The 27,445-nt window shown below is 45.6% G+C and overlaps 1 protein-coding gene across 1 annotated transcript; it reads left to right on the top strand.

Moving 5' to 3' along the window:
- LOC309595759 (synaptotagmin-like protein 2) lies at positions 1 to 25,110 on the top strand. The gene is made up of 16 exons (XM_082323067.1): positions 1 to 214; positions 2,554 to 2,705; positions 7,694 to 7,787; positions 9,313 to 9,406; positions 9,581 to 9,674; positions 10,300 to 11,400; positions 12,745 to 12,843; positions 14,893 to 14,984; positions 15,450 to 15,551; positions 17,487 to 17,656; positions 18,478 to 18,580; positions 19,239 to 19,400; positions 20,136 to 20,214; positions 20,808 to 20,907; positions 21,902 to 22,107; positions 23,850 to 25,110. Exons 1-16 carry the CDS (start codon positions 114 to 116, stop codon positions 23,993 to 23,995), a joined length of 2,895 nt encoding a protein of 964 aa, XP_082179193.1. The 5' UTR covers positions 1 to 113; the 3' UTR covers positions 23,996 to 25,110.
- Positions 25,111 to 27,445: the final 2,335 nt, after the last annotated feature.

Below are 27,445 nucleotides of genomic sequence, written 5' to 3'. Positions count from 1 at the left end.
CCAGGGCGGGCTGCACAGGGGCTGCCCATGGCATTGCGGCAGTCTGGGCTGGATTAGTTCCTGGTGTGTCATTGCTTCAGCTGTCTGAAGAACTGAAGAAGATTGCAGGGAAGATGTTGGATTTGAGCTTCCTGACCGAGGAGGAGTATGAGAAGCTGATGAAGGTTCTGCAGAGAGATGCAGAGCTGAAGAAGAAGGATGGGGATCGCATCAGGTGAGAGAGCGTGCAATAACAGCAGGACGTGAGCTTCCTCTGGGGGGATTTTTTTACTTCTTTTAGAGAGGAAAGAGCGTATGCGTGTGCGCGCACAAGGAGAGATGCAGGCTGCAGCAGTGCTGTCGCTTCTTGCGCAGATCCTGATGGATCTTTTCATTGCACCTCCTGCTTTCTCAGCCATCCTGCTGTCGCTGTTGTCCTCTCTCTGCAGGATTGCAGGGCTGGACACTCCTTTTGAGTTAATCAGCAGCCCTCAGAGACGCCAAGGGAAATCATCCCTTTCCTGCTTTGGGGAGGAAGATGCTGATTTCTCGGTGTCAGAGGTCCGAGCAGGGGAGTAGCCACTACCTTGTTTTCCTCGCTCAGTAGCGCAGAAATCCTGTAGAGTGTTTTAAAATGAGACTTTACATCCCCATTTCTGCTTTGTGTCCCTGCGGTGCTCTTCGAGGTGGGGGTGTGTGCGGCATCCGTCGTGCAGGCAGAGAGGGGCAGTGAGAGGCTACGTGATCTGCCAAAGGTTTGCAGGAAGCCGTTTCAGAGCCAGGAATTACTCTCAGTTCAGCTCACTTGCCACTGGCCATCCTGGAGCTCAGGTCTGGTTGATCGGGATTGCTTGTTGCTGCTGTCACTTTTTAAATGCCAGCCATTAGACCATCTGGGTTGACAGTGTGCACCAGGCTCAGGAAGCTGGCACCAGACTCTCCACGGCAAGAAATGAGTAGTTCAGTGAGTGTGGATGGCACTGTGCCAGTTTACCCCTGGTAAGGATGTGAGTCTTCGAGTTGCTGTTGAGCCAAAAAAGAGTAAGCTCCATGTAGGAGCGATGCTCAAGGCTTGAAGGGGGAGTGGGTAGCTTTGCAGCAAGCTCCGGGCAGCGTACCTGCCCCGGCCTCTGCTCGGGGGTGAGAGCTGGGGAAGCTGAGAGCTGGTGGTGGCACACAAGCAGACTGGGCTGGAGGTGTACGTCTGCATGCTCTTGTATCTCCCCTGAACTGAAACAAGGTTTCAAAAAGATTTTCTCTTTTTTTTTTTCTTTTTCTGAAATGCAGTACAATTTCTGCTCTGCAGTGGAGATTTGGGGAAAAGAGTGTTTGGATTATTTCAGTATTGTTTCACTTCTCTTTGGAAGCCATGGCGCAGAAGGCTTTCATTTGGGAGCGGAGTGAGTTAGATCCTGCCCGAGCTGGTGCCCAGTGCCCCTTGCTGTCAGTGTGGCTATGTGCAGTAAGACCTTTACTGCAAGTGTGGACATGTTTGGCTCCAACACAATCTGCCTGCTGGGCGAAATGAAGTCAATGGCATTACACTGATCTGGTGTCAACAAGATTAAAATACGTTCCTACGCCTCCTCTGGCCCAGCACCTCGAGACCCTCACGGGGGCAGATGCAGCCCTGATCTAGATGGGAGCTGGGCAGCTCCCTGGCTGCCAGTCCTGCTGGGTCCCCAGCACTGTCTGCAGAGGCTTGAGCCCAGTTATCCCATACCTGCTCCCTTCTGGCCTTTAGGCAGCCAAATGTGACCCTTCAAGGCTCCCCGGCTATCTGGGGTTTTGCCCCCTCTTCTTGCTGAGAATCGGACTGAGGTGGGAGTTCCCTCCGGCCCCTCGGGTCTCACAGGGACCCTGAATTGTGGTGAGCTGTGGGAGGCAGTGCCAGCAGAAAGGCAGCTAATTCAGCAAGATGTGGTGTAAAAACAAAATAACCGGAGGAGGGTTAAAAGTACAGGCTAGCAAACAGCGCACTGAGGGGTTTAGGTGCCAAAAACCAGCCCTGGGTGTGCCTGAGCGAGTTACAGTAGAAGCTGTGCTCAGGAAGGAGAGCTAACTGTTTGCGTGCCAAAATTGGCATGGCAGGAGGAGCAGGGAGAGGAGCGGTGTCTGGGGAGAGTGCTGCAGGGACAGGTTTCCCCCCTAAATAACATGACTGATTTCCATGGTTTGTATCAGATTTGATCCAAAGGGCTTTGCCACTCATAAAGAGATTAACAGACAAATAAAACAGAGAAGTGCAAGATCTGCAAACAGCCCCACCCTTTCCCAAACCCTCAGGGCTGCAAAGCAAATGGACATATCTCCTTGCCAGGTGACTCTGATTTGGATTTGTAAAATTTGGAAGAGGTGAAGGCCTGTGTTTACAAGGTGCTGTTCCCATTTTAGCTAAAGAATAAATCAACTTTTGTTTTAATGCTGGTTTGGCCCATGTGATTGCAGAGAATAATCTCTGGATCCTTTGTAGCATCAGACTGGTGAACCGTACGGACAATTATTACGAAGGTAGCTCGGGGAAGTCGAAATCTTGAGATCTTTTTGGTGTGTAATGTTCTCATTGACTTTCAGGCGCATACAAGGCTCCATCAAGGATGAAAAGAAGAAGAAGTTTGTGACAGGTGAATGGTTTTCGGAAGTGAAGGCAAAACGGTTTCAGGAAGACTTAGAGGGGCCAGATCTACTTCGGGCATCGATTAGAAGGAAAAAGGGCAAACTAGAAAGTAAGTATGTTAGTGTGCATCTTAAGAAAATAAATTGATGTACCAGAAAACAGTGGTCAAGTATGGGGGTCTCCCTGTGCTGGGAGCCTGTTGGGGACCAGCCTTTGTGTTGTGATAAGGGGATACTCAGCTAAGCTTTCAGTACTAGAAAAATATACCTGCTTATCAAAATCAGGGCCCAAAGAAAAAATTACAGCGTGGCAGAGGACGAAGGCAAAAGCTGTTTACCAGCTATGTGCAGTAAATGCCTTTTCACTACTTCAGCTTCTTTCTTCCAAAATGTCTGTTTGTCAGAGGTCACCGGTGTCATTTCTTGTCATAGAAGCAAGAAGGGAAAGGGGTGATGTAGGGCAATTTCTGGCATCAAACTGATACGTGTGGGTCAAACACCCCCCCAATTCCTAGAGTGGTCTGACAAAAACTTACAGCCAGCTGCTTTCGCAGGCCTCCAGGGTGGTGGGGTTTGTCACATCTCTGCAAAGGGAGAGGGTGCCTCTCTTCTCCTGGCAAGTATTTGCCCACTGTGAGAAGGGAATGATGGTCCATGCCTAGCTTTTTACATGGGAATAATTCCAAGGCATGATGTGGTTTTCAAAGTAAAAAGGGCTTTGGGGCCAAGTCTGAACGGTACCCAGGCTGCTGTGCCATAGCAAGGGTATGTCTGGGACCATGTGCTAATTTGAAGCAGATGTATTGGGTGTTGTTTGACATGCAGGTGAACTCTCATGGTGGTAAGTAAAACAGATCAAATCAGATTTGTCGGCTCAGGGCAGAGAAGAGAAGAGATCAGCCCCATGTGAAACAAGCAGGACTGTGCTTTGAGTCCAAATGTAACCAGCCTGGAGCTGGCACTTCGTGCTGAACATTTGTGCAAAGCAGAACTGGCGATGATTCACATCCAGTCCTCAACATGAAGACAGGCCAACCGACTCCTCAGCAGGACTGTGGGACTGCAGCCCAGTCTCTCACAACGTCCTTGATTATATGTCAGGGTGGGTAATCGCAGATACTCAGACATGGCTGGTGAGTTACTGGCGGCTGCTCCTCTGGGGAAGCCGTAGCCCTGATGGGCAGCTCTAAGCAAAGTCTACCACGGTCCCTAAGATAAGGACCCTATAACTGGGCTCTGTTCTGTCGCGATAAAGGCTACTCATAGATAAACAGTTATCTTCTATCATCTGTCCAAAACTCAAATGTCATCTCCACCAGTTCAGCCCTCTTTCCTGGGCCCAGCTGCCCATTCCTGCTGTGGGGTAGCAGCAGTATAGATCACTCCTTTGTTTGGTGGGCCTCATTGGCCAGGATATCTCTGTAACATTAATTGCCTGCGCTCAGTATACCACTCTTAGCTCCATTAGATGCATTAGACACTTAGACACATTCTCAAAGCTAAACGCTGGCTATGGACTTCACTAACCGAGAGCCTCATTTTCTTTTTGCTTTTTACTTGCCCTTGACAGCTCTCATAACTTAGCATAGATTCATTGGAGCCTCTGATGCACAACTGGCCCATCATTTTTCATAGGAAGTTGCTTTTATCCTTGGTATTAAGGATTCATGATGTCATTAAATTTACTAATTTATCATCCCTCCAGAATGCTAAAACATATAAAACCTTTTCCAGCTTGACAGAGTTGCTTGGCCATTTCTGCAGAGCATGTTCTGCTTTTTGAGGGTGTGCATTTGTGCTTGCACCCTCTTTGCACAAAGAGAGATGCTTCAGCAGCCCCTCTGCTGGGGCCCAGGTCGGGTGGATGCTCAGTCATCTGCAGCCCAGCCAGTAGCCAGCAATGAATGGGATTCGTCTGCCTTTTGCCTTGCCAGGGGCCTCAGCACCCTCAGCTTGCAGCCCATTTCAGGAAAGCAAAATTTGAAGTACTGTTGGTTTTAGATTTAACTTTTACTGCCATTGTGCACGTATGAGATGTGGTCTCAGATTATCATCTGAAATAATCTCTTTATTAATATAGCAGTAATAGGTAAGTTATGTCTTTGCATGTGCATTACTTGACTAATGCTGTTTTAAGAAGGAAGAAGCAAATCTTACTAAATTACTATAGTAATTATGTTTAGATTTAGCCCTCTCTATTCCTTTTTCAACTTTTTTTCTTCCCTTTCTTTCTCTTTTTCTGTTCTCAGACTTATTTTGGTAAAGCATGGGTACAACGTGACTTTATTCCTTCCTCTTACTTTTCCCACAGCACTGGCTGAGGGTCAAGATTCTGCAGCTAATATTTTCACCTTGCTGTTGCTTGTTGCCTGCTCAACTCCTGCAGTGGTCACTGTATAGATTGCCTCCCTTCACACGTGAGGGCAACTGCTTCTCTCACTGACTTGTCAGCAAGAGTATTGCACGGGTGAGAGCAGCACTTGGCCCATCAGGGAAGCCGTGCAGCTCACGTTCGATCTGCAGTAGATGAGATAAAGGCCTTTGCTTGCCATCTTGACACCTTTTTTTCTTCTCCTGGAAAGGTCAGAGTCATACACCTTCTGTCAGCTTTCAAGGTGATGAAGGGGTGTGTGTTCATTTAGCCACATCAGTGTAACATGTTCATGACTCCAGGGCTTTTAATCCTGATTTAAGTCTTTGATGACTGTGTTAGGAAGTGAAATGAGAAAATTCCTGCATAGAACAGCCCCACTGAGATAATTGCTGGCATTCCCTTTGCATGGTAAACTGGGCTGCGGAGGGGTGGAAATTCGTGTCTGCACAGGAAAATGCCCAGTGACCTTTTCTGGAGGAGGGTTTTAACCTTCAGGAGGGAGAGTTGCGTGGATCCCTAAAGGTCTTCACAGTTGGTATGGATTATAATAGAAAACACTAGTAAATGGCAGTAATATAAATCTATAAAATAGATAGATAGATAGATATCCCGTATTTAAACTACAGCCTGCAGAGGAGCACAGATGGATGAATTTGGTAATAACTTCCCCTTGAGCTTGTGTGCAATGGATGAGAGCTAAAAATCGTCTAGGAGAGAGACCATTTTATCCACCTGCCGAGGCAAGTCAGCCCCAACGGCACGGTTAGCTGTGCTTTCCCCAAGTTGAGTGTCTTTGTTTTAGAGTGATAGGACATGAGTAAAGCAGCTGAAGTGTTAGAGCAGGAGTGGCTGTATACATATGTGTATAAATATATGTACGGCCAAGTTAAACTGGTCAGACCACTACTAATTTCTGTTGGAATTTGCTTCTTATTCTGTCTCATCCTAAAGTTAGCAAGGGCATTTTGCTCGTCTTGATGGATTATAATGTACGAATAACCTATTTGTTTGTGGTTATAGAAGCCAGGTATAGCTGTGTCAGTGGCTGAGCCATTTTGAAGGACAGTGATTTGGATGGGAGAGAGCGAACACCTCCCGCTGCCTCTGCCAGCCGGGAGGGGGGAGCTCTGTCTGAGGGGGAAGCATCAGTGAAAAGCAAATATAACGCAATGCCTTTGGAAGTGGAAGTGAGGTGAGAAATGAATGCAGTCATTGGTTATCAAGGTCTTTTCAACCATGACAGGCAGAGGGAGAATGTGGGAGCTCTGTGTTTGGTTTCTTTGCTTCCAGAGCAGCCGCCTGCTGGCATCTCCCTCCCTTGGGTCTGGGGCAGAAGAGGAGGACGTGGCTCACTGGATAAATCAACGCTCCTCAGTGTGCCTTCCCATGCCGGCCCATGACGTGGCCTGCACGTGCCACCAGCCATGCCACAGCTTGTCTCTCCCGAAACGAAGCTCAGTGATGCTTTTTGCACATCAACGCTTACGCAGACAAAACGCGGTCCCCCTCTCAGAAACGTGCTCTGTAAAACCCGCTCGTTCTTACACAACCAGACTCCTGTCTTCCAGCAGGAGTGGCTCCCCGACTTCCCGCTGCTGCGGGAACCGTGGGGCCACCCAGCCGCCATCTCGTGTGTGTCCCAGACGCCTGGTCCTAACGCAGACAGCCCCGAGCAACGCCTGCCGTGGTCCCCTGCACCGCAGGGCCAGGCACTGGGCAGGGAGGAAGAGTCGGGACTGCGGCATTTTTCTCCGTGGGGATGCACAGGCAAGGGGTAATGATGCTCCACCTTCAGATATCCCTGTTATCCGCAGGGACTGTGCCGATGCTGGATGGCACCACAAGGGCAGCACCAGCGTGACATTGATATCACAGCCCGTCCGTAGGACTGATCTGCTCTTGGGCTTAGTGCGGTTTTCTAACCAGATAACAAGCGAGGCTATATTATTTAATGTCACATCTGAATCCTTTGAGCCTCTGATTCTATTGCATTGTGTCATGAAATATATCCTAAAGAGATTTGGCAGTTCTTGTAACAGGTAGATTTACTCTTCAATATAGACCTAGCTGCATGTGAATAAATATGTGCAGATCTTGTTGACCAGACTAGTTTTTCATTGCTGTTTGAGGGTTTAATCCTTTTGGTTTTGCAGTAGGAAGAAAACTTGTTTGCCAGCAAAATGTCTAATGCAACTTTATACCCTGGCAGGCTGCTCTAAAGGTTACCGTCTTCTATTGTTTTTTCTTTAGGGTCTTTGAGAGCTTAGAAGACATAGCTGAGCCTTGTGCCAGTAAAAAACCCAGGGATCTCCTTATTAACTGTGTTGGCCTCCTCCTTTGTTTGCCAAGATCGGATGACTTTGAGTCAAAACAGGAAATGGCTGAATTTAAATCCTGGAACAGATTAACTTTATTGACAGTCATGGCAGTGTCCCGCGAAGGTTTCCAGGGATGTGACAGCTTCTGGCAGCTTGCTTTGGCCTCTGGGACCCGTGGGGTCCGGAGGTGCCCTTGCTGCGTGGGGAGCGCGGGCGACACTGCCCCAGGGCCTCCCCCGTCTGCGGGGGCAGCGGGCAGAGCCCCCTGTCAGCCATCTCCTCTTAAATCCGCAGGGTTTGTGCTGTGGGACCCGTTTAACAAGCCTTTTCTTTCCTCAAATAAAACACACCGACCATTACAAGTTTAAATAAATGTCGTTTTTCGATTGTCTCTGTTATATCACAGATGAGGCCAGTGAGCACATCCATATGGGTCTGGAAAGCAAAGCTGCCCCGAGTCCTGCCTTCCCCAAGCACGCTGCTGGCGCAGGAGAGGAGAGGTAACCGCCGCTGCTCGTGCAATGCTCTGGCTGCTGCTCTTCTGATGAAAATTGAATGCTACCCATTAAATCCTGGTCTTTAACTGAGTTTCCAAGACTGTATAAGTAATAGGTTATATAGGATATTTTTAAAATCCTTTTTCCAGGAATTGTCAGAATATCAATCCTCCCCTAATAACTAAGCGCTAATGTGCTTATCCCAGAAAGGTCTTTTCCTGCATGATTTGATAAGGGGTCAGTAAAATGGAAGTTGTCTCTAATGTCAGGATATTCCAGCTAGTTTTTCAAAGTAATTATGGTTTTATTTGTTTAATTTTTGCCATGGAGCAGCACTAACAAAATAAACTGTTTGAGGAAACTGCTCATTTCCTGCAGGTGCCAACCTCTGTGCCCAGTGCTCAGGACTCTCCATCAAGGCTTGGTAGGATTTCACGTTGTGCTGACTGAGCAGAAACACCCGCTAAAAGCACTCCAACAAGCAAATCAGTAACCTCGCTCAGTATTTGTGGGCCATGGAGAAGCCATTAAAATATTCACATATTCATTCATTGTTGCTCCCATCTCATTTGCATATTTTTGTCAGCAGAATGAGGAATCACTTTTCACAGGTGGCAATTGCTCCAGTTAAATATTAAATATGGGCCTTGACACTTCCAAGCCTCTTGCAGCTGATCATTGGATGTTGCTTAATGAAGGATCCAGAGTCAGCAAGCCCGAGATGCTCCTGCTTTACCAGCACAGCAGTGGTCCTAATGTTTTTTTGGGGGGTTGATTAAATCCTGAAAAGCTTGCTTTATTTTTCTCATTCAACCCTAAGCACAAAGGATTGTCATCTGAAATCTCACCAGCTTGACTGCTGTTCTCCATCTAGAGAGCAGCCACCACTAGACACTCCCAAAGATGGTAGAAACAGTCAAGTAAACTGCCTGTGATATGTGTTTATTCCATTTGTTTACCAGGCAGTTAGTAATTAACTGATATTCCAAGCATGAAGATTTATACCCTGTACTATAGTTTTGCCCTAACTATCGTTGTCATAACCATTCCTGTAGTTTCTAAATCCTCCATCAATCTGGTTATGAATTGCTATGGCCTGAACTGGGAGGTGTGGCCTGTTCCTTCCTGGGCCATAGCACAGAAATGCATCTCCCTCCTGCGTGGCTCTTGGGCTCTTCTGGCACTGTTGCGTCCTGTGTTTTTCCCTATGGTTTTCTCCCAGAAGGGGAAAGTCTGAATAACTTAGAAGTTGACACGATTGTTTTTATTGAGCAAGTTCTGTACTACTGCAGTGGGACACTCGTCTATACTCCAGGCCATTTAACATGTTTCTCAGTCCTTCCAAGACGTAACGGAGAAAATAAATGAAGGCACCAGCTCTGGGCAGCCTTATATCGGGCTGGCTCAGTAGATAAAAGTGGCAAAGTAGCTGAGCAGAACTGAGATGATGTTGAAGACTGCCTGATCACTGTACCAGGCACATCACTACCACTGATCTCCTTGCTCAGGTGTTTCTCCTCTCCCACAGATCCAGCACACCTGCTCTTGATACCGCAGAGGAACGTAAAATCTTGCCAAAACCGAAGCCGAGACTTCCTCTCCCGCCATCGGCATCACACAAGGTAATATAGGCACAGCCTCTGCGCTTTGTTTTGTTATTCCTTGGTCCTTCATACGGTCTGCACCTACTGGCGGGGGCTCCACAGACTGCCTGCCCTAGTGTCTCTGCTCAAATAAAATACATTTTTCCAGTCTTGCCAGTTTATATACACTGATAGAGTTTGTTTTCCATTCAGAGATCCAGTATACATGATGTCTCTTCCTCAGAGAGTGACACTGGAACAAGTGCATTTGTGGCTGCAACAAACAGCTTGCATTTGTCTAGAAAAGGTAAGGTTTTTGTTCAGTGAGCCATTGGCATTTTTGTTATTCAACATTAAACACCAAGAGACGAGATGGGTTTTTGTGTGTGTACAAATGAATAACAAAGAGTATTTCTTACCTTGGCATGTAAGAATGGGCTGCCAACATTTGTATGAATTATGCCCAAGGCAGCAGGGACCGAGAAAAAAAAATCCAATTACTAAAATTTCTCCTGGCTCTCAGTATGTTTTAAACTGAGTGCTTGGCTCACAACTCCTTAACCCACAGATCCAAGTAACCTTCTCTTTCCTGCTTTGAATGTATAGTGATTTTTGGTACACAGCAAATAGCCAGTAGGAAAACTGCCAAACTGAAAGCAAAGCTGCAAACAAATCCCCAACTCACAGCAACAATTTAGAGCTCAGTGGATTTTTTCCATGTCCTTTGCAGAGAGAAGGGCTGGGATTTTCAGGGCTTTCTTCAGATGGAAGGAGGCTTGCTAGAGTCTCAAAATGGGGAAGAATTAGGAACATATTGGTGGTTTCTGGAAACTCCCTCTGGCTTCCTTTTGAGAAGCTGCAGCCCAGATCTTCCAGGGAAATAAATGATGTGATGTGGTGGGACAGGCTGTGAGCATTTGTTGTCGTTGTAGGTCATGGAGTATCTCCGTTGCCCACCAAGCTTTCAGAGGATGCTGTGCCTCAGCCCAGCAGTGCAGCTGGCGGAGAAGCTGTCGATGGGGCAAAAACCCCACCTGAAGAAACTTACGCTCCCAGCAAGATACCAGTTAAGAGGAAACCAAGCAGAACTTTCCCCAGATCTGAGCAGTTTGTGAATCCCATGGGGCCCGCAGAGAACAGCCTTGCAAATAGAAAGCTGCTGGCAGGCCCCAAACCACTGACCGCAGAGGGGGAAAGCAGCCAGGCTGTGAAGCAGGGTGCCAACTATACAATCTCATCAATGAGTAACAAAGAGGAGGATATCGGCCTCGATCGTGAACACTTCAAGAACTTGAAGAACTTCTGGGAGAAGGGAGCGGACTCTGTGACAGCGGGAAACATGCTGGAGGACCCGAGCTCGGTGGAGGCAGACGGTAGGCAGTTCAAGCTGTGCCGCTCACTCTCTGTGCAGTCTGGGCAAGGCCAGAACAGCGAAGAAAAACCTGGCATCTTCACCAAAACAAGAACCCCCTACAAAAGGACAATAACCTTGTCTTCTAGCGAGGAAGAACCAAGCTATGTAGCCCCTGCGAGGAAGGGCTCGGTTTCCATTGTTCCTAGGTCCACGTATGCCAAGAGCAAAGGCAGCCTCATTACAAGAAATAACTCACTGAGTGAAAGCAATGGGAAGCCGCTGGTGCCAGAGGAAGAGAAGGCGGCACAGCGCTGCTCCAAGAAATCCAGATTGCCTGTGCGAGCGCCTTCCGTCAAAATCGAGTCGCCTACCAGAGAAGTGTCTGGCAGCACGTTTGAGCCAGAGACGCCTACAGATGAGTTTATCGTGGCAGAAGAGTGCAAGCAGGCAGCGAATTCCCTGACGAACAGGGTGCAGATACTGATCGAGCCTGTGCCTACAGATGGTGAAAGCGATGATGAGAAAGAGGAAGGATCTGATTTGGGCACTCACGACAACATGGAAATAAATGGAGAGCTACCTGAGGAAAAAACGTGTGAGTCTTCAGACAGGCAAACACCCGGTGAACCAGCCAGAGAGAGAGAAGCCGTTCAGGGAACAGACTCAGCTGTTTACTCAGGTACTGAGGGCTGTAACTGCACCCTGTGAAATCCCAGTAGCGAATCATCCCTAAGCCTGCTTTCTTCCCTAGTGCTTCTGCATTTCGCACGTTTTTGTCATTTGTCCATTTATCCTATACTGCAATTTGTGCAGAGTTAGCATGTGTCAAACGTGTTTAGCAAACAGCTCCAGAAACAAATGCTGTGTAGCGTGGTGCAAGTGTAAAAGCGAGCAGTGCCATGTTCCCTTGCCTTCCTCCCCGCTACCAGCCCTCGTGCCTTACCTGCAAGCACCTCAGCTTGGGACAGCCCTTCATTTCTTTAGCGCTACCTACAGCAGGTCACGGGAACTTACTTTATTTTACTCACTGGGAAGACTGTACTTCCTTCAAATGTGGGGCTGGAGGAATTGTTTGTGGTGGTAGAGATAAGTCTGACACAAATAGAAGAAATAAAGTGTGAAGCAAAGTGTTTAATAAGTACGTGGGCTGTTAGGCTGCCTTGATATAGCCACTGGATGTCAGTGTTTAAATGACATTTTGGGTCTTTTGGGAATCCACAAGTGAATTTGGACATTAAACTGCAAGCAGAGTGACTGAACAAGGAGTCTGAGCTTTCTGGGTTCTGATACCATCTTCTCAACCATGATGATGCCAATGATATTACCACTTTATCGGTCTCTCTCTTGGTTTGACAGGCTCTTGTAATGACTGTTAATATGAGCAAAAGTTATTGTTAATTGCAGTCCTTTTTACATGTGGGCTGTGATTGCCCACAGCTCTGCTCTCTGCGAAGCAAAGACCTAGGAAGAGAGAGCTCGCTATCCTCTTTTTCCAAATTTCCTGTCCTCATGTACCTCAGTAAGACCTGTTTGAGGGGATTTTCCATAGACTCGTCTGATTTTGATTTTTAACTCTGTCATTTCTTGGCTTATTTCCTACCTCTTATAGCACTTCTATGAAAATCCTGAGTTACACTTCACATAAACATAAGTATTTCCTTTCTATACCAGATCATTCTTACATTTCTCAGGTTTTATGCCTTATTATTATATTAATTTCAGGATGATATTAGCAGATGGCTGTGTTTCACTGGAAGCTCTTTGCAAGCGCTGGTCTGTTTTAGGGACTGGGTTAATCTAGTGTTTACATTTCCCATCATAGTGTGAAGAGATTTTCTCAGGGAGAGACATTAAAGCACACTGAGGATTTGAAGGCAGCCCTGTGTAACGTAACTGCAATGTGCTCTAAGCAGAGTGAACAAGCCAGGAGAGCCACACACATACACACACGCGTGCTTGTTGACACACTGCCCGTTTGTGTTTGTTTATTTACCATGTTGATTTGGCTTTTCATGTATTCCAGAGGAAGATGGGGATCATTCTCCTGCTGCTCAGGCGTTGGCCCGAGCAAATAGCATTAATCTTGCAAAGAGCATGGTGAACATTTACACAACCACAGAGAGTGAGTAAAAACATCTTTCTTTCTCGTTTTTGGTTTACTTTCCCGGAAGGTAATATATTATGCCTGAGTTCTGCATCCGTGGTGCTGCTGTGCATGTACCAGGCAAGGAAAATGACATACTGTTTCATCATCAAATTAGAGAGCTTACAGTGCCTAAAATTTAATTCAGAGCAAGGAAATTGCAGCTAGATTGATGGTACGTTACTCAGTGTCTTCAGCAAAAAACACAAGGGCTTCAAAGGGTTGGCAAGAAGCTTGTACCGGTCTCTCCTCTTCTCCTATCGAGTGCTGTGGGAGCTGCATGGCAGCCTGCGCAGTGGGTTAATCGGAGGTGCCAGAGCTTGCATCCAGCATGCGAGTCACGCCGCAGACTGCTGTCACACGCTTACTGGGCTTGCGGTGCCCAGCCTGGGCCTCTCACCTCACCCAGAGCAGACCCCGTTTGCTGGCCCGATCTCCTCAGCTACCAGCTGGGACATCCGTTATGGTGGCAGTTTCTCCCTGAGAAACCAAGACAAGCTAAGGAGAAGGCAACCAAGAAAGCAGCAGCAAACATGAAGAAGCCCATGGCCACAAAACCTGTCTGCGCCACCAAGAAGCCCAAGAAAGCAGCAGCCAAGGAAGGGGGCCTGAAGGAAGGTAGCAGCAGCCTGTGTCGCCAAGAAAGCCAATAAAAGTCCCCAAAAGGTGAAGACTGGCAAGCCCAAGAGGAGAGCTAAGAGCTTGCCTAAAAGCCAAGTGGTCAGGCCAAGGCTGCCAGGACTGAGGTGAGAAGGCTGGGAAAGCAATGCCTGGGGAAGGGTAAAGCTGCTTAGAGGAAGCGATCAAGCCTGTTTGAGTAAGCCCGGCCCCTGGTTATGAGAGGGAGGAGAGTCCCCTTCGGGGCTGTGTCGAAGGCAGCCTGCGGGTGGGATGCGCTGCATTGCCCTGTGACTGGCCACCCCATCCGGTAGCCTCGTGCCAAGTGCACGCCCCGTCATATGGTGCAGCCACGTATGTCGTACAGCACCGTGGATCGAAGCTTCAGGTCCCACATGCATTCAGCGACGTGGTCTTCACACAGATGGCCAAGATTTTAGCCTCTCCTTATTAAAGCTTATTTAGAGCCACAAACTTCATCCTCAGAAACCCTCTTCTACAGAGTTACACCTACTTGTTTGCAGCATAACAGGTAGTCTGTGGAGAGGGCTAGATTTAATGCTTTGCTCATGTTTGGAAATAAAAATAGTAAATATCGAATGCATGGTAAATCATATAAAAGGTAAATCATATAAAAGGAAAATACCAAAGAAGCTTTTGGGCATTTTGAGCACTGAAGAATGTATCAGCATGGCTAACATGCTAAACAAGTGTGTATATGTGCATGCATCTTTATGCACATATATCTTCTAAAAACAAGTTCTTCTGGGATGAAGACAGTCATCCTCAAAGGAGTTATTGAGAAAAGATAAAGATAGAACAAATAGGTTTTATTTAGACATTTAAGCAGTCCAGTAACCATCTTTCTAAGTTGAGATGAAGCTTTCTGACTTTTTTCTTCTAGATATCAGGCTATTGTCCACCTCTTTCTAGCAGAGTATTTGAGAGGCGTATGCAGTGGTGAAATTATAGGTATAAATATTTTACAGCTCTTTTGTAAAGGGCAATATGCTATGAGATTAAAATGTGAGCATGTTTGGTTTCTTTGACAAGGAGGCAAATCTGTACGGTTTTAATCTAAATTAAATCTACACGGAGAAAGTGATGCAAACAAGATACTCATCCTTAGGCTAGTAAGTGAATTAAATTAGTCACTAGAGGGAGTTTGCACACTCCCAAACATTGAATGAAAACACATTGAAAATAGCTTTGAGATGTTAGCTAGCGGTTTTTGTCTTGGGGAGGGTCAGCTTCAATGGCAGACGACAGAGACAGGGCAAGTGGGTGGTGCTGCGGTGCCTCCCACGAGCTTTTCCTCCTTCCTTGTGCCCTTAAACAAAAATGTGACTTTCTTATATTTTCCTGACTCTGACAAGATATCTTGATGCCTTTTTTTGTTTGTACCTACAGCATACAATAAACCTCATTTGATACCCCATCAGTTTCTTGAGCCTGAAAGAGTCAAAGAGCTGAGCAGATCCTCTCCTCTCCTGTTGTCTGAGGTAGGCTAGATGCCAGAAATGGCTGGAATAATGTTCGCAGCATCCCCTGAATGGCAGTGAGTTTCATGAGAACGTTTCTCCTGGACACTGACAGTACTTGCTCTAGAGCATGCCTCGGTTATGTCATAAATAAATGAGAAAAGCCTTAAGAAAAAAGCCCCTCAAAACTGAGAAAAACCCTTCTATACTGGAGGAGTTTTAGTGTTTCCCTCTGTCTCAAACCACACCATTCCGTGCCATTCCCAAGAGCCCAGGCGGTTGCATGCAGCGCTGTTGGGAGGCAGTTAATGATGACGTTCGCTGCCGGTCAGAGGGAATGCCTCTGGGGAGACTCCCTGCGCTCTCCTCCACTCTCTTAACCTGATCGCTGCTTAATGGGACTCTGCTGAGCTATTGGTTTTTCTCTGCAATGTTGCAAAGTGCTCATACAGCAGAGCTTAAAGATGCTTGTTATTTTCTGAGCAGACTGAATCAGACACGGCTTCGGAAATCAGCTTCCAGTTTAACAAGCACAAAAAGACGCCTAGCATTGGCAGCCACTCGTCCGACATGGCATCTGTCTCCTCGGTAGGTATTTAACGCGTACATCTTGCTAGATAGGGTTTCTCAGTCGGATGCAGTGACACTGCATTTAGGCTGATACTGATGATGTGGCCTCCGGAGTATCCTGTTGGTTTCTGCATGGTACATTATTAAAAGAACGGTGATGGTTAATGACTTACTTGTGTTAAAGGAGTGTCTCCAGGTACCATCTCAAATTAGAGACCCACTGGGTCATTGTTAGACAAATTCACAGTAAGTGATAGCCCCCGCTCCGAAGTGCAGATGCTCTGAAGCCTGGCAGTGTGCAGGAGAGAGAGGTGGCCTTTTTCTGGGTGGGGAGATGAGGCACACCGCTATTAAGTGACATGTTTGTGGTCCAGCTCTGAGAGAGCTGGGACTGCGGATGGGTGCCCTCTGCAAGCTCATCCTTCGCTTTATCAGCAAATTCGAGGGAACTCCGAGTTGGACAGGAAAAGTTTGGTGTAGAGGTTCAACTCCTAAGGAGAGCTGAAAAGAGCTGAGTGTGTTTAGTTGAGCATTTTTAAAAGATTCCTTAGAGACAGTGTTCGGGGGGGGAGCTGCTTAGTCGTGCTTGAATTTGCTGTATTACTGTTATAGGTATCTCCAAGGTGTATATGTGAGATTTAAAGAACATATGTGAAGCAAAGCTGGTAGGGAGAGGTCATGAATATAGAAAAATATGTTAAAAAAACCCTCGAACTTTGGGGCACATGCGTCCTTCTCCTAGTCTGGAGAGTCTGGGAGCCATAAATGAGCCTTTTGCGTCCAAGTCACACAGGCGTTCTTGAAAATCTCGCTCAGGATTCTCTGCTGGGGTGAGTATCCTGATGGGATGGTAAATGCAGCTCCAAGGACTGAGAGGAGATGTTTAGCAGGTTCCTGTAGGTTATAATAGAATGACATTCGGGACCAAAGGAAGCAGGGGAAGACAGAGAAGAATGGAGTTAATTACTAGGAAAGTTTTTTGATAAATGTTCATGACTGTACCGCAGAGAAGTGCCAAGAGGTGTAATTATTTGCTTTGTAAACAGCATTAGCTTTTATGTTATCCCATCAGGAATCATGAGTGATTGGTGCGATAGAAAATTCTCTCATCTTTCTGGAGCTGTGTTTTGTTTCTGCTTCATCGCTTTCTACCAGTGAAAGACAAAACCTTGAAAAAAGGACCCCAAGGCCTATGGGCAAATGCAGTTTGTTCTGGGAAAGCAAGTGACTCTTAGGTGCCTAGCTCCTGATTTATACCTGTAGAAATGTCATTTTGCTGTGCCTTTGTGGCAAGTAGATGCCCACAGGCTGTCTCTGGTGGGACAGTGGTGCTTCAGGACAGGGGTTATATCTGTTTCTGTTTTGTACAGCTCCATGCACATCGTGAGCAAGCAACAAGATAGTAATAGTTTTTCCTGTGTTTATGGTCTGATACGGTTCTTACTAGCCTATGTTAAAAATTGTTTGACAGTTGTGTGACTATATCTACAGGAGATAATAAGTTTCTATACAGATAGTTCAAGTTCTTTCAATATATTTCTTTCTTCATGATGAGACTGGGTCAGGATAGCAGCTGTTTGTACTGTAAGCATAGGGAAAGGGAAGAGACTTGTGTGGCCCCCCAGTAATATTTGACTCCATTTCCTAAAGTTTTGGGATTTAGGGGTGAAAAATCATCTGCATTTACTGAGCATTCAGGAGAACAGCGCTTCTAAGTCCTGGTCTAGGATAGCACATCCTTGCGAGACCCTTATTCGGGTTCCCCAACCCTCGGTTGTCTGAGCACAGCTGCAGCTGTGTACCATTTTGTGTCAAGGACACAACACTACACAAGGACAGAAATTGCAGATTATTTCTCTTGGAATGCACTTTTCGGACTGTCATCTTTGTCCAGAAACCAAGTCAGGAGGGTGCCTATTTCATTGGCACTGACCTTGCTCTTCCACCTGGCAGGTGAGTGGCAGTGTGCTCAGTGTCTACAGCGGCGATTTTGGGAGTGTGGATGCCCAAGGTACCGTGGAGTTTGCTCTAGACTATGACGAGAAGAACCGGGAGTTCCAGGTTCATGTGTCCCAGTGCAAGGACTTGGCTGTTGTGGATGAGAAGAAAGGCAGATCTGACCCGTGAGTGATGCTTTGGTGCCTTGTGACTTCTACATTGCTGAATTTTGTGTTCTGGAGGATTTTTTTTTTTTCTTATGTTTTCTGTTTTTAAACGTTATGGTTTCTTTCTTCCTTCAGACTTCTGGTGCATGCTTACTGCTGGGACTTTCCTGGCTGATGGTTCTGGAGCCATTGGCATCAGTAAATATGTTGCCACAGACTTAAATTTGAACAGATTGAGAAAGCTTTGATCACTACAAAGACAGTTCCTGTTATCACTGGAATATGTTCTCTCTGCATCCATGTGAACCTTGAACTCCCCATGGCAAATACACTTTGGTAATAACTCCGGTGATGCAGACACATACCTATATGAACAGAAAGTCCATAAAGAAGTGCTGTTAGGGGCACAATGGTAGTTGTACAGAGGTTAGTGAGCTCTGGTTTGAAAGATGATGAAAAGGAGCTTGGATTTGAACCCTGAGAGACAGACTTAAAGACATTCCACCTCTTTCCTCCTCTCTAATTTCACCCTCATTTTGAATGCACAGAGATGCTATAGTTATGGGCATTTCAGCAAATGGATATGTGGCCTTGCTGGCTTCCCATATTGCCTAGACAGCTGCCTGTTCGGAATGTTGGTGGCATCCACCCATCTCCAGTGAGATTTATAACTTCACATGCAAGCCAAGTTAATATCCTACCAGGTCTCTTAATTAGTTTTGCCTTCAAAGAGTCAACTCCAGTCTTTTGTTTCCATGTCACCGTTTACAAGGGTTGCCTGCTTATTGGAGCTTGGCGATATGGAACAATACCCAGCTGGAGTGTGTTTTCTTTTCCAGGTATGTTAAAACTTACTTACTCCCAGACAAAGCTAGAATGGGTAAGAGGAAAACTTCAGTGAAGAAGAGGACAGTGAATCCCATTTACAACGAGGTGTTACGGGTAAGAACAAATACATGCTCTGAAAACCTGTGTTGTAGCAGGCACCTGTAGCACATCAGGTCTGGAAAGATCCTACCACCTTGGCCAGGTTTCTTTGCCTGCCTCCTGCCAACGCTGCACTGCTCTTCCCTTGGGTTTGTGAGGGCAGAGATGTTAAAGGTTTCTCTGCACCTGTCTGTGTGGCACTCAAGATTTCTCTGTCAAAACCGCACGGTGATCTTTGGATGAGGCAGGGACCCGCAGCTTGTGCTGTCTTCAGCCAGAGCAAGGCGTGTTCTTCCCTTCCCTGGCGCACAGTCACAAGGCACGGGACTAGTAAGAAAGGTCTTCGTTATGTGATCGTACTCATCAAAGCATAGAGGATTATTTAACTATGCCAAGGCCTGTGTTAATAATTCTTGAAAGAATATTGGTTTTGCCTTGTGACAAATGGAGCGCTAGGTTTCCCTGTGCTTAGCAGAAGAGCTTTGTCAGGGTAGTAGTATCGCTGCAGGACAAAAAAAGAGATGCTCAGAGCGAGTCCAGCCCATTAGTGCATGTGTGGAGTGGGTTTGAGTGTCTCGGTCAGAGCTTATTCAAGCTTTTGAGTAGTTTATTTCAGGTTGTGAAAGAAACAGAAGAAAAATTTGAACAACCCGACTTCTCTTTCTTCCTCTAGTACAAAATAGAGAAAATGGTATTGCTGATCCAAAAATTAAATCTCTCTGTTTGGCACAATGATCCACTGGGACGTAACAGTTTCTTGGGAGAGATCGAAGTAGACTTGGCCAGCTGGGACTGGAGCAACAGGAAACTCAACTGGTACCCGCTGAAGCCCCGAGTAAGTGCATCTCAGCTGCAATCCTGCTTCCTAGCCCAGCCCTGAAGCCTTTAGGGGTGACAGAAGTCCTTCCTGACTCCTCTGAGGTCTTTGGGTGGAGCAGGACAACCTGCACTGTACGTAGGGAAGCATAGTAAAACACCCACAAGCCCTGGACAAGTTAGTGCAGTATTCAGTGCTCTGAACACAGGCCTTCTCGGGTCTTATTTGATGACTGATCTGTAGGGACACTTTAATAAATGTGATCTGACGCTAATCAACACAAACTCTGACATGACTTTGCCTCTCTCTCTACTCACATAAAGACCATTCCTTAAAAATAGACAGCAGAGTACTAGGTGATGCAGCTGAACATGCCTCGAAAGGTAAATATTCAGGTGCCACTTTTTGTAAAGCCTGTACAGCTTCCTGCATGCTTCTGCGTTCAGAGGTCTGATTTGAGATCCCTTTTCAAAAAATAAAGGACATTTGTCTTTTAGAACTAAGATGCTTAATTATGTCCAGCTGGACACGTCTGGAAGGGCAGCCTTGCTCTGAATCCTCAGGCTTTTCGTTCTGAGGGACTGAGTTTGAGAACAAAGCCACAAAGGAAGGAGTGGCCCTGAGAACAGGCTGCCCCAGCCATGCAAAATCAGAGTTTGTCCATTTGTGCCCCTCCATTGAACTCAAAAGCTATTTGCCTTGCTATGTTTACGCAATCCCTTGTTTAGTCAATCATAACTCTTTCTGTTTCAGAGCCTTTCTGCTGTTAACGGTGTGGATCATCGAGGAGTGATAAATTTGTCTATTAAGTATGTCCCTCCAGGAAGCCTAGGTAAAATGTGTTTCATGCATTAAGAAGTATTGCCCGTATGTAGACATGCAACTTGCGATGCCTCATCTGTTTCAGGGCTGGTTAAACAGTAATCTCATTAGAGCAAGATCTTAGAGATCAGCACAAAAGCACAACCAGCAGTGCTTGATAGCACTGTCTGCAGCCTACATCTGATTTTCACATCTGGATTTATTGGGAAAGTGTTGGGGAGAGAGGAAGGGCTCAACGACCTGAAACTCATCACCTGTTACGAGCACTGTGGGCACTGTAGGGTGCTGTGATGTGGCAGCAGCAACACACAGCCCCTCTCACTGTGGGGCAGGCGCAGGGCTGGGTTTGCCCAGCAGGTCCTTCTCCTTCCCAGTTTCAAAGCAGCACCACCACATTGTGTCCGGAGCCCTCTGCAGCTGTGAGTGTGACGGGGCTGGTAGTAGTGCTGTGGCACCCAGGCAGAGGGGTGCAGAGCTCGCGAGGGAGTGAGTACGCAGAGAAGTCACGTTGCTGCTCCCTCAGGTCCCTGGAGAGGAAGCCTGTCATTTTGCTAGCTATTGTAAGGACTGGCGCGACAGTTTTTCTCTTCTCCTAAATGGCAGGTCCCAAGAATCCTCCCTCTGGCGAAGTTCACATTTGGGTCAAAGACGTCAAGGACCTGCTGCAGTTGCGTCCTTCTGGAGTTGACTCCTTTGTGAAATGGTAAGTGCATGAGCATGTTGGCTTTCATCCTGGGTCTGTGCCTCCACAAAGCGGTATGTTTTCTTCTCTTTTCTCAGGCTTACCTAGCTGTGCCTCCGTACTGTAAAGCCTTCGTGTTGCATTGGGCTTAGGAGAGATTTGCCCTTGTTATTTACTTGTGGCCAAATTAGGAAAATCCTTGGTGTCATAAAGCTCTTGGTCAATCACAGTCTGTGACTCACTCAGTGATTTGCCTCAATAACATCTGAGTGAGAGGAACAAGTGGGCCGTGCATCTCAGCCCAGTGTGTTCACGTGAAGTTGTGAATTTTGCCTTGGTACGGGCTTGCATGCAAAGTTTGAGAATTTGTTAGGGACTCACCAAAACTGACATATAAACAGCTGGATCCTGCTTTGATCTTCTCCAGAATTTAGTATGTGCGTGTTTTCTGCAGCCTGCAACATCAGTTCTCCTGTTATACGGGAGAAAGTGCTGCAAATATTCCAGAAAATAAAAAATCTTTTAAGGGAATTTTAAGATGTTTTCAGTGCTTTGAAGTGTTTTTTGTATATTACATGGTTTTTGTATATTTTAAATCCTTATAGAGTTCTCCTGCAGAAAGGTTTGCTGCTCAAGAAGCCTAACTGACCATTTTGAAATGCCCTTTTAGGCATCTAAGTGATGAAAATTTATAAAAATAGAAATAGGTGAAAGTAATGTCCATTTTTTAATGTAAAATGTCAGTTTTCAAAAAAATTTGCCAAAAGCAGGAAATTTTAAGCAAGTACCCTCCTCCTCCTTTCTTAAAATGTTTGCTTTTAAAATGGATTTTCTTGGGGGAAAAAAAAAGTTTCGTATGGGAATTATGAACATTTCCCATTGAATTTCTTATGTTGAGACCCAGTTCCTCCTTTCTTCAGAACTGATGCTTGTTTAGACTGAGGAACTTCGTAGGAACAATTCAAATCTCAGGTGATACTCTAGACTACATGCTGTATTTTTTCTCCTCTCAAAGCTATGTGCTTCCAGACACCAGTAAGAAGAGTTACCAAAAGACGCGAGTCATAAAAAGAGACATAAACCCTGTTTTCAATCACACTATTGTATATGACGGCTTTCATACGGAGGATCTAAAGGATGCTTGTGTTGAACTGACTGTGTGGGATCATGAAAAACTTACCAACCATTTCCTTGGAGGAATCAGGCTGGGCCTCGGGACAGGTAAGCGATTTCCTTTACATTAAATGAATATTGTTACCATATTGCTGAGCCACAAGGTACCATGGGAAGTTGCAGAGCATTTTCCTGTTGGGGAGAAACCAGGGATGGGGAGTTTCAGTAATTGGTGAGAGTCTTGGTACTGGCACTGTGTCTGGGATAGAGGGGGCTCTGGTACCATGATAGCAACCCTCTATTTCCACATTTTCTGCCAACATCAGCTCTGAGGTCTGGCAAAACTCAAGAATCTCCTTGGGTCCGTCAGAGAGTTTTCCTGCTGTTAGAGGAAAAAAGGCTGCCTTACAAATCAACTGTATATTGCTGCTCCTCCCAGGGAAGAGTGCTCAGAGATGAAGACAACTTGAATGCCATGTGGGACAGCACCACCTGGTGACTCTGTCCACGTAACCTCCTCCCTTGAAGTGCTTTAGTAGGAGGAATAACTAATATTTGAAAAACAGGGCGAGCTACACTAGTTGATCTGGTAGGTAATCAGTACTGAGAGTACGTCAGCTGGAAATAAATCACAAATTGGAAGAATGGAGTTGTCTGGGTGTAGACTAAGGTGTTATTGTTGGGGTTTTGGTTTGTTTTGGTTTTATTTAGACGATGTAGCGCTGAAAGACCTCAGCAGAGGTGCCATTTGCTCCACTGGGAGACGGTCCCTGGGAGCTGATGGCATGAGGTTCCAGTTCAGACCTGTGCTTAGCTGGAAGCATTTTACTTCAGTGGGGTTACTCATCCTTGAAGTTAGGAAAATTCCAATATTTTTAAGGCACAGTTGTAAAGAGCAGATGGGACCATCTCCCATTGTCCAGCTGTCCATCACGGAGGTTTGTCCCTCTCTAAACATCCTATCCTAGCTTTCAGTGTACCCCGTACCTAGGCTTTGACAGATAGCATGTTCATCTTTGTATTTTTGTAAGTAAGTGGGATATCTAAGGTTTTCTAAACTATTTATTGTTAAGCAAGAGGGCTTTTTGAGAGATGAAAGACAAACAGAAGATTTCAGAATGCTGCAATTAAGGACAACTGTTCCTTGAGGGTATCAGGAAAAGGCTCGTAGTAGCTGGAAGGTCTGCCTTGCAGGTGCACCTATGTTTATTGGATTTGTTTGCGTGGTCTCTGTTTTCAGTCTCTAACATGTCACCAGGAGGGTTGTGAACTATTCAATGGGAAGTGGCAACAAGAATAAGCTCATAAGCAAGATGTAAAAATACCAACCCCAAGATAAGCTGCGATCCAAATTTAGACCTTTATCTCATTGACAAATAGTTGGCACATGAAAATTTGGTTGAATAATTGACTTGGAATTAATGTACACCCTTTTCCGCTATCATATGTTTGATTCCTACACAAATGAAGCGTAGAGCAAGAAAATTTTGACAAATACCCCACCCTGTCCACAAGAAAATCTTTTAAGGGGAAAACCAAACCTTTTAGACCTTCTTTACCATTCCAAAAGATGCAGAAAGGGCTTGAGCCCAATATTATTTTCCTTGGCAGGTCATGTTCAGGGTTCTTGCATTTTGTGGCTTTTACAGAGACTTCATTCTGAACTCTGGTGTAACATGGAGGTCATTAGCAGAAGATCAGGAGGTGTTTAGGGTGCAACATGCTGAGGGGGAGTCAGCACCGTTTATGTTAAGATACTGCCTGCAACAATTACACCCATTGAGTATTTTTGTATGGAGTAGAAACTCTTTGTGTAGCTCTCAACGTTGTAGTTTTCTTGTTCTTCACAGGTTTGAGCTATGGCATCGCTGTGGACTGGATGGACTCCACGCAAGAGGAGGTGGCCTTTTGGCAGGAGATGATGTCGGCTGCCAATGAATGGATTGAGGGATTGCTGCCACTGCGCTCACTGGCAGGAAGGAAAAAACTGAAATAACCTACCATTCGTGCCATAGAAAGGCTGAATGTGTTCATTAGAATTAGGAAACTTCCTGCACCGAGGTGACAGAGACCATCCACGGGGCTGGCAAGTGTCAGGTTAATAAGGCAATTGATGGACAGCACTTTGGAGATGTTAAATGTTAAGTACTAATTCCCTGACAGCGGACATGGAAGATGCCAAACTGATGCTATACTTGATTTTGACCAGGAAGAAACTTCATTTGCCTTTTTATTTAATCATTTACATTCAGTATCTTTGCATTCCATTAAGCTCTGGGATCATTGGCAGAAGGAAAAGGAGATATAGATATTTTTATTTTTTTACTGTTTCTTGTGCCATGTTTTTTTCTGTGGAGAGATGTAGTTGTACTAAAGCAGCAGCATGGTATTATTCATATTTCCCTGCAAGTGGTACACTTTGTACTCGATGTAGAATTGCTCCAAGTCCCCAGCAGCACGGTCTGAGAATGGGAGCTTTGCATTTGTTGCTGGTGACAACACGTCTCTAACGTGAGGAAAATTGAGATCCAAGGTGAATCTAAAGAAAGGACTATTTGAAGCAGAAAATGAAGCAACTTGAGGAGGGTAACAATGAGGAATTCAATATATTAATTGCTTTCTGCTTTAATAAGAAAGAGAGAAGTGATGGTCCTGAAGCTAGTGGGATTTTGCAATGAGGGGCTGTTTTCCTAGCTTTCCCACAGGCTTCCTCGGTGACCTCAGGCAAGTTTCTCTATGAAAGGACAGTTTTCAGTGCAATATAAACTGAAGTGCTTGCCCAGGTGTAAAATATGGTTACATTGCTAGTGGGCCTAATCGCACCTTTGAAATGCCGTGTGTGCAACACATTTCAATATGAAACAGCGATGTAGGAAACAGTTTCATGTTAGCCTGGCACAACGGGTCAGGAAAGAAAGGTCAAAACCACACTGGAATGCAGGAGATGTTGGGAGGCGGTGGGAGAGGTAAGCAGGGAGCGAACGAATGCGAAGGGTGGCTGCAGAGCTACAGTTGCCTGGGGTGGTCTCCTGCCTCTGCGTACCCTGCTGCCCCTCCGCTCTTCCTTTCACCTGATGCCTGTCGGCGAGTTGTCCGTGGCTGGAATTTCGTTTTTGCCAGTAGCTTGCAAGAACTTTGCATCTGGCACGTTAACCGTGGCAGAGTGGCGTTGCGAATGCATTTTGAAATGCAGCTTTGTAATTTCTATTTTGGATGTACATATTGTGATTAAATAGAATGTTTTTCTTTAGTCATCAACTGGTCTCCTTGTACCTATTTTTAGTATGGTCTGAGTAACAAAAAAGCAAGCAAAAGAAGTGTTAAGTTTTGTCATGTCAAAATGAACCATTTTTGCCCAAGGGCAAGTGAAATGTCATGGAGAAATATTTTTTTGTAGCTATCCTACCCTCGATTTTGGCTCTGTGAATATTTTGATATTCTTTAATGTATTGATTTTATTTAACTCAAGCTCAGCATAAATTTTCAGCTTAGCAAAGATGGTTGTAAATAAATGAATGGAAAAATGTACACTTAAAATAACAACACTTTTTCATGAAATGAAGACATTTAGGAGACAATCAACAGCTTTCATGGGAAAAAATAAAGAAAGAAGATGGTTTTGCAGTTGGAAAAAGATAATACTTGGAAATGTACCACTCATAGTACAGAAAGCACTAAGAGAGAGTCCGTAGAGCAACAGAATTAAATAACAGCTATCTAATGAAGGACCCAATATATATAGCATGTCAGCCCAAAGATATTTGGTATGGGCTCCAGCCTGGCATGTTTTGTTCACCAAGGTTTGGTCATTTATTGCCTTTGTGGGATATAATAGCAATATTGGGCCTAAGATGAGAGTTTTTAAATTCTTATCTTTACCTGTTTAGGTGCTGAACATGCGAATATTTATGCATACTTATAACTTAACTACTACGAGGAGCCCTGCTGATCGGAGCAGTGGCTTGTTGCAGTGAAGTTACCCGCAGGACTGCTGCTCTCACCCCGAGCGCTTCCTTATCCCGCGGGGTGCTCCCGGGGCGGGGGGGAATTTCTGCTGTGGCTGCGACAGCGGTTGGGAACGCCGGGGGCTTCGGCTCGGGCAGGTCTGGGTCTCTTCCTGGAGGGTTCAGCTGACATCTCTCCATCGCAAAAATGGAGTCATCCCGCCGCCTCCTCCTCCTCTGCCTCCTCCTCCGCACGTGCAGTATTAGCACATGCGGTTGTGACGGTGTTGCCAAAATTGCTGTTTGCGTCAATGGAGCTGGAAATATTTGTGTTGGTGTTTCAGAAAATGAACATCTTTTTCATCGGTGGTGCCAATAAGGGAGAAAAAGGGTGTCAGTGGGCCAGGTTCATCCCCGCGCGGTTGCTTTTATAAACTTGGCCCGGGACTTTGCGAACAGACTATTTTTGGATTCAGATTCCATTGAGGATTTTTGTTAATCTTTTGATGGCTTGTTTATTTAAATTGAGCCCTGATTAACTTAAGAAGCTTTCTTTGGCATTTAATAGTTTATCAGAGTAAAAGATAATACAGCTTTATCTGAGGTAGTAAAATTTGCTATGCCGTATCTGCTTCACTTACTGCGCAGAAAGCACTTTATCAGAAAAAGACTTAGGGCACTTTTGTTGTCAGAGTCATATGGAAGAGTGGAGGAGCTTGTGAGGTTAACGGCCTGTTTGTATGTGGCTTAAGACGTTGGCATTTGTTGTCTGTGAATGCTACACGTAACAGAGACTCGGGCCAGTACGCATGTGCTGATGATAACGTGAGTTGGGTAGTAACTGGTGAAAAAAAAAAGCAAAAACAGATGGAAACTGTTCTGACTATTTACTAGTTCATTGTAGAATGGGTTAAGCAAAGTTCCATAAGCAGGTAAGACTTCACGCCTATGGTAAATGCGTTTCATACCTCTCATTTCCCTGAATACGAGCGTGCCAGTACCAGTGACGCAGCGGGAGCTGACGGGGGTCACTGAGCTCTTGCTGGATACAGAAGTGACCCCAGGGGCTGAGCAGGCCCGTGAAATGCTGGGTTACAGGCTGGGGCCCTCAGGCACTACCCTTTTAATATCAAATACCAACCTCAGTATCTACAGTAGAGCTGGGCAACAGCTTTCCCTGAGTGTTCTCCATTTGAGAGTGAATGTGCTTCCTTTGAGTCTATGCCTTATTTATGTAACTTTTTCTCAGGAACCTTACAAGCAAAAAAAAAAAAGGAGAGAAAGCAAGAGTCTAGAAAGTATTTCTGCCCCATCAGGCAAATATAATCTGTGGCCTGTGTCCATTCAAAACTGTTCAGATTACAGGTATCTATTGAGAATAGTTTAGAAGCTAACTAAAGAAGAGAATAAAAGAATTGTTGAATCTTGAACAACATCCAGTGACTGAGTGTCTCAGAGGAGATGGAAAAGAAGTGGTTGAATTAATTATCCGTTACTAAATA

The sequence above is a fragment of the Platalea leucorodia genome (genome assembly GCF_965183815.1).
Source record: "Platalea leucorodia genome assembly, chromosome: 10".
Taxonomy (NCBI): domain Eukaryota; kingdom Metazoa; phylum Chordata; class Aves; order Pelecaniformes; family Threskiornithidae; genus Platalea; species Platalea leucorodia.
This window is presented reverse-complemented; position numbering and strand designations above follow the sequence as displayed.